The sequence below is a fragment of the Ruditapes philippinarum genome, unplaced genomic scaffold (assembly GCF_026571515.1).
Source record: "Ruditapes philippinarum isolate M1 unplaced genomic scaffold, ASM2657151v2 ctg11613_1_1_1_1, whole genome shotgun sequence".
Classification (NCBI taxonomy): Eukaryota; Metazoa; Mollusca; class Bivalvia; order Venerida; family Veneridae; genus Ruditapes; species Ruditapes philippinarum.
Window position 1 is genome coordinate 25,105 of NW_026856928.1, and position 3,942 is coordinate 29,046.

At 32.4% G+C, this 3,942-nt stretch overlaps 1 protein-coding gene across 1 annotated transcript; it reads left to right on the forward strand.

Moving 5' to 3' along the window:
* Nucleotides 1-204: 204 nt before the first annotated feature.
* Nucleotides 205-1,926, forward strand: LOC132748163 (dynein axonemal heavy chain 8-like; the record flags this gene model as incomplete). The annotated part of the gene is made up of 3 exons (XM_060737714.1): nucleotides 205-333; nucleotides 1,335-1,566; nucleotides 1,784-1,926. Coding segments are annotated over exons 1-3 (414 nt in total), but the record flags the coding sequence as incomplete, so codon positions are not given.
* Nucleotides 1,927-3,942: the final 2,016 nt, after the last annotated feature.

Here is a 3,942-nt window from a genome sequence, read left to right on the forward strand (position 1 = left end):
TACAGGTAGAATAACCTTATTACCTGATATGGTGACTAATTTTCTTTCCGTAACTTCTATAATGCATTTGACTTACACACAGTCTTAATATACTAATATTTGTTATTGTTTTTGCATTTTATAATTATTGTTGGATAAAATAAAAAAGGCCTTGGCATTTAAATTATTGTTCAATGTTTAAGAATTTTTTACAGGATGGTTAAAAACAAGAACTGCTCAGGAAAATGACATTCTATTGGACTGTTTGACAAAGTGTTTGATGATATCTTCAGATATGTTAACTTGAATCTTAACATGAAGATGATACTTCTTGAATGTAACCAGATCAGACAGGTAAGTTTGTTGATGCACTCACAGTGACAGCACATTTTAGTTAATACCTAAAACCACATTTTTCCATTCTGATTGAATGCTTTACTACTCATTACAAATGGCCCTTTATCCCTTAAAAAATTTGGTTGGATGTCCATCCGTCCGGTTGTCTGTCTGTCCGCATTAAGCTTGTCCGGCCTTCACAGGTCAAACTACTGGTGGGATTTCAACCAAACTTTACAGGAGTGATCAGTATCCCTAGTTGTGCACTTCCCTGGCATGTTCGGCTTGGCTGCACAAAATGGCCACCAGAGCTAAAAATAGAAAAATCTTGTCCAGCTTTCACAGGTCAAACTACTGGAGGGATTTCAACCAAATTACAGGAGTGATCAGTGTTGCATCTAGAATTTCAAAATTATGGGGGATTGTCCCCCACTCAATTGAAAAATGTAGGGGATTTGAAAAAGATGTGGGGGACATACATTGACCTTACAATATTACAAACCGAATAGAGTTCATTTATTTTACATTCAGGCATTTTTGACAGCTATCGGAAGTAGAAAAAATAAAATATTGACGGATACTACAAAACACACGCGAGATGACTAAGTCGGCTGCTACAAGCGATTTAGTATGTATTTTATTCATAACCACGAGTGAAAACAAACATGGCTGAAGCGTTTAAGATACGATGAAGGTAAACTGAATAAAGTTGAAAAGATTGTCAGATGCGCGACTTGGCGCGCACTGACTTCAATAAAATGCGCGATCTGCATAAAAATGCGCAAATCGCGCAGTCGCGTGGCCTAGATGCAACACTGAGTGATCAGTACCATCCCTAGTTGTGCACATCACTGGCATGTTTCGCTTTGCTGCACAAAAAGGTTGGATTTCAATGAAATTTCACAAGAATGAGCATACATATAGTTTTGGGAGACCAAAAACCCTCCTAGATTGTTATTTTATTGCAATAGTTAAACTGCTGACAGAGACTTATAAATTTAAAATTCTGTATTTTGTAGGCAACAGATCTTCTAGAGGGTTTAATTCCCAAAAGAGATGACAAAGGAAACCTACCAGGCTCCCATTTAGAAAAACTGTTCATTTTTGCCTTAATGTGGAGCTTAGGAGCACTGTTGGAACTAGAGGATCGTGCCAAGATGGAACATTTCATTGTGAATGATTGTGAAAAATTATCCTTGCCTCCAGTAAAAGATGATGAAACCATTTTTGAGTACTTGGTTGATGAGAAAGGTAATGAATTGAAGTCTGTTTGGTTTAATAGTTCTGATGTTTTCTTTTAGTTTAATTCAAAAACTTTTTTATATGAATAATTGTGTGCCTTAAATGAAAAATAGGGTTAGAAGGCCATCATTAGCAATGCAAATTTAATTTGAATTAAGTTATTGAAGCTGTAACTTTGGTTGAACTTCTTTCTTTCATTGACAGTTTCACTAATTTTATATTTTAGGGGAATGGTTACATTGGATGCATAGAGTAGAGGAGTATATCTATGCATCAGATTATGTTCCAGAGTTCAGTTCAATTCTAGTACCAAATGTGGACAATGTCAGAACAAACTTTCTCATTGATACTATTGCAAAGCAGTACAAGGTGATTATTTCAGTGTTATATTTTTACAGCATTTGCATTGTTGTTGTTTTTTATGCTGTCTGTTTCAAAAAAAGTCTCGTTATTATGCCTCATCGTCATCATTGTTGTCATGCAAGAACCTTAATTTAGACCATTATTCAAACATTTTAAAAGTTCTCAAAATGAAACATAGAAGTCTTGCTTATGTTGACATGACAAAATTTTCTGTCAAAAGTGGTTATTTTAACAGATCAGCATTAATGCTGCAAGTGGTGCTCTTATTTTATAATTTCATTTGCAAGCAAGATAAATAGATAAATCAAGTGTTATATTATTTTTGTGCATCAACATTTTGTTTTTGAGATCATATAAACTATTTTTTAAATACTTCTGTGTACACTGATGCAACTTTTTATCAATTCAAACAAAATGACTTTAATTAGATGCATGTGCTGATTACAAAATAAGTATTTTTGAATGAAATAGAATAAATGAACATGCCCCTCTAAAACGAAAGCGTGTAAAACACACACATCTTCCAGACTGGTACAATCCTGATATTCTTCATGCCTCTAAACAAAGAGATAAAGCTAAAAAAATAAATAATAATGAAGATTATAAGTATTGGAGAAACAAAGTTAAAAACCTGATTTCTAGTTCTAAGAAAAGTTACTACTCAGAAACAATAAATAACAATAAAAACAATGCTAAAGAAATGTGGAAAAATCTCAAACAATTATCAGGGAAATCTTCTAATCACCAGACAATTATATTCAAGATGAAGATGGAAATAAAATTACAGACCCACTAAAAACAGCTGAAGTATTCAATAACTATTTTCATTGATATTTTTAAATCTGCTCCAGCAAATTGTTCAATTTATTACAAGAAGATGAAATAAAACTGCATGAGTTTATTGAAATGCATTCAAAGACTGATTCTCCATTTACAATACCAGAAATTACTGAACAATTCATAATCAAAGAACTTCAATCTCTTGATTTCAAAAAATCAACTGGTCTAGATGGTATAGACCTAAATTTCTTAAAATGAGTTCTAAAATTATTTCCAAACCCTTAGAAAAGATATTTAATCTCAGTATATCAAATGGCATATTTCCTTCAATATTTAAAAAAAGCAAAGTTACACCTATACATAAGCAAAGGCAACAAGAATGAAGTAAGCAATTACAGACCAATTTCAATACTACCAGTCCTGTCAAAAAATTCTAGAAAGACATGCTTTAGTGATCACCTAAAATCATTTCTTGAAGCTAACTCTCTTTTTCAACCAAATCAATCTGGCTTTCGCACAAATTATTCATGTGAAACGGCTCTAACTTCAATTGTTGACAACTGGATTAAAGCAATAAATGAAGAGAAAAACTTATAGGGACAATATTTCTTGACCTTACAAAAGCATTTGACTTTTAATCAATCATGAATTTTATTAAAAAAACTAAAATTGTATAAAATAGATAAAAAATTCAATTTCTTGTTCAGATCATATTTAAATAACGTTCACAACAAGTATGTGTGTCAGGAAATACTCTAATGCTCAAGATGTTACATCTGGTGTACCTCAAGGCTCAGTTTTAGGCCCTCTTCTTTCATTATTTACATAAATGACATGCCTTTGCACTTATCACATTCCATTTCAATATGTTGCTGATGACACTTCCATTACAGTATTTGGACAAGCTATCAATTCAATCTGTATAAATCTTCAGTCTGACCTTGACTCTATTCAACAATGATTGTGTACCAGAAATTCAATGATTCCAAATGCCAAAAAAACTCAAGCAATGATAATTTCCCCTTCACATAATAATCCCACAATATCATTAATAATTCTAGTTGATTTCAACATCACTCTGCAAGATGAAAGCATTCAATTCTCAGAAACAGAAAAACTTTTTAGGAGTCCATGTTGATCATACACTTAATTGGAAAAACACATGTCAAGGATGACGCTGAATAAATGCAATTCCTTACTATATCTACTTGAGAATTAAACCATTTCTAAATCTTCAAGTTT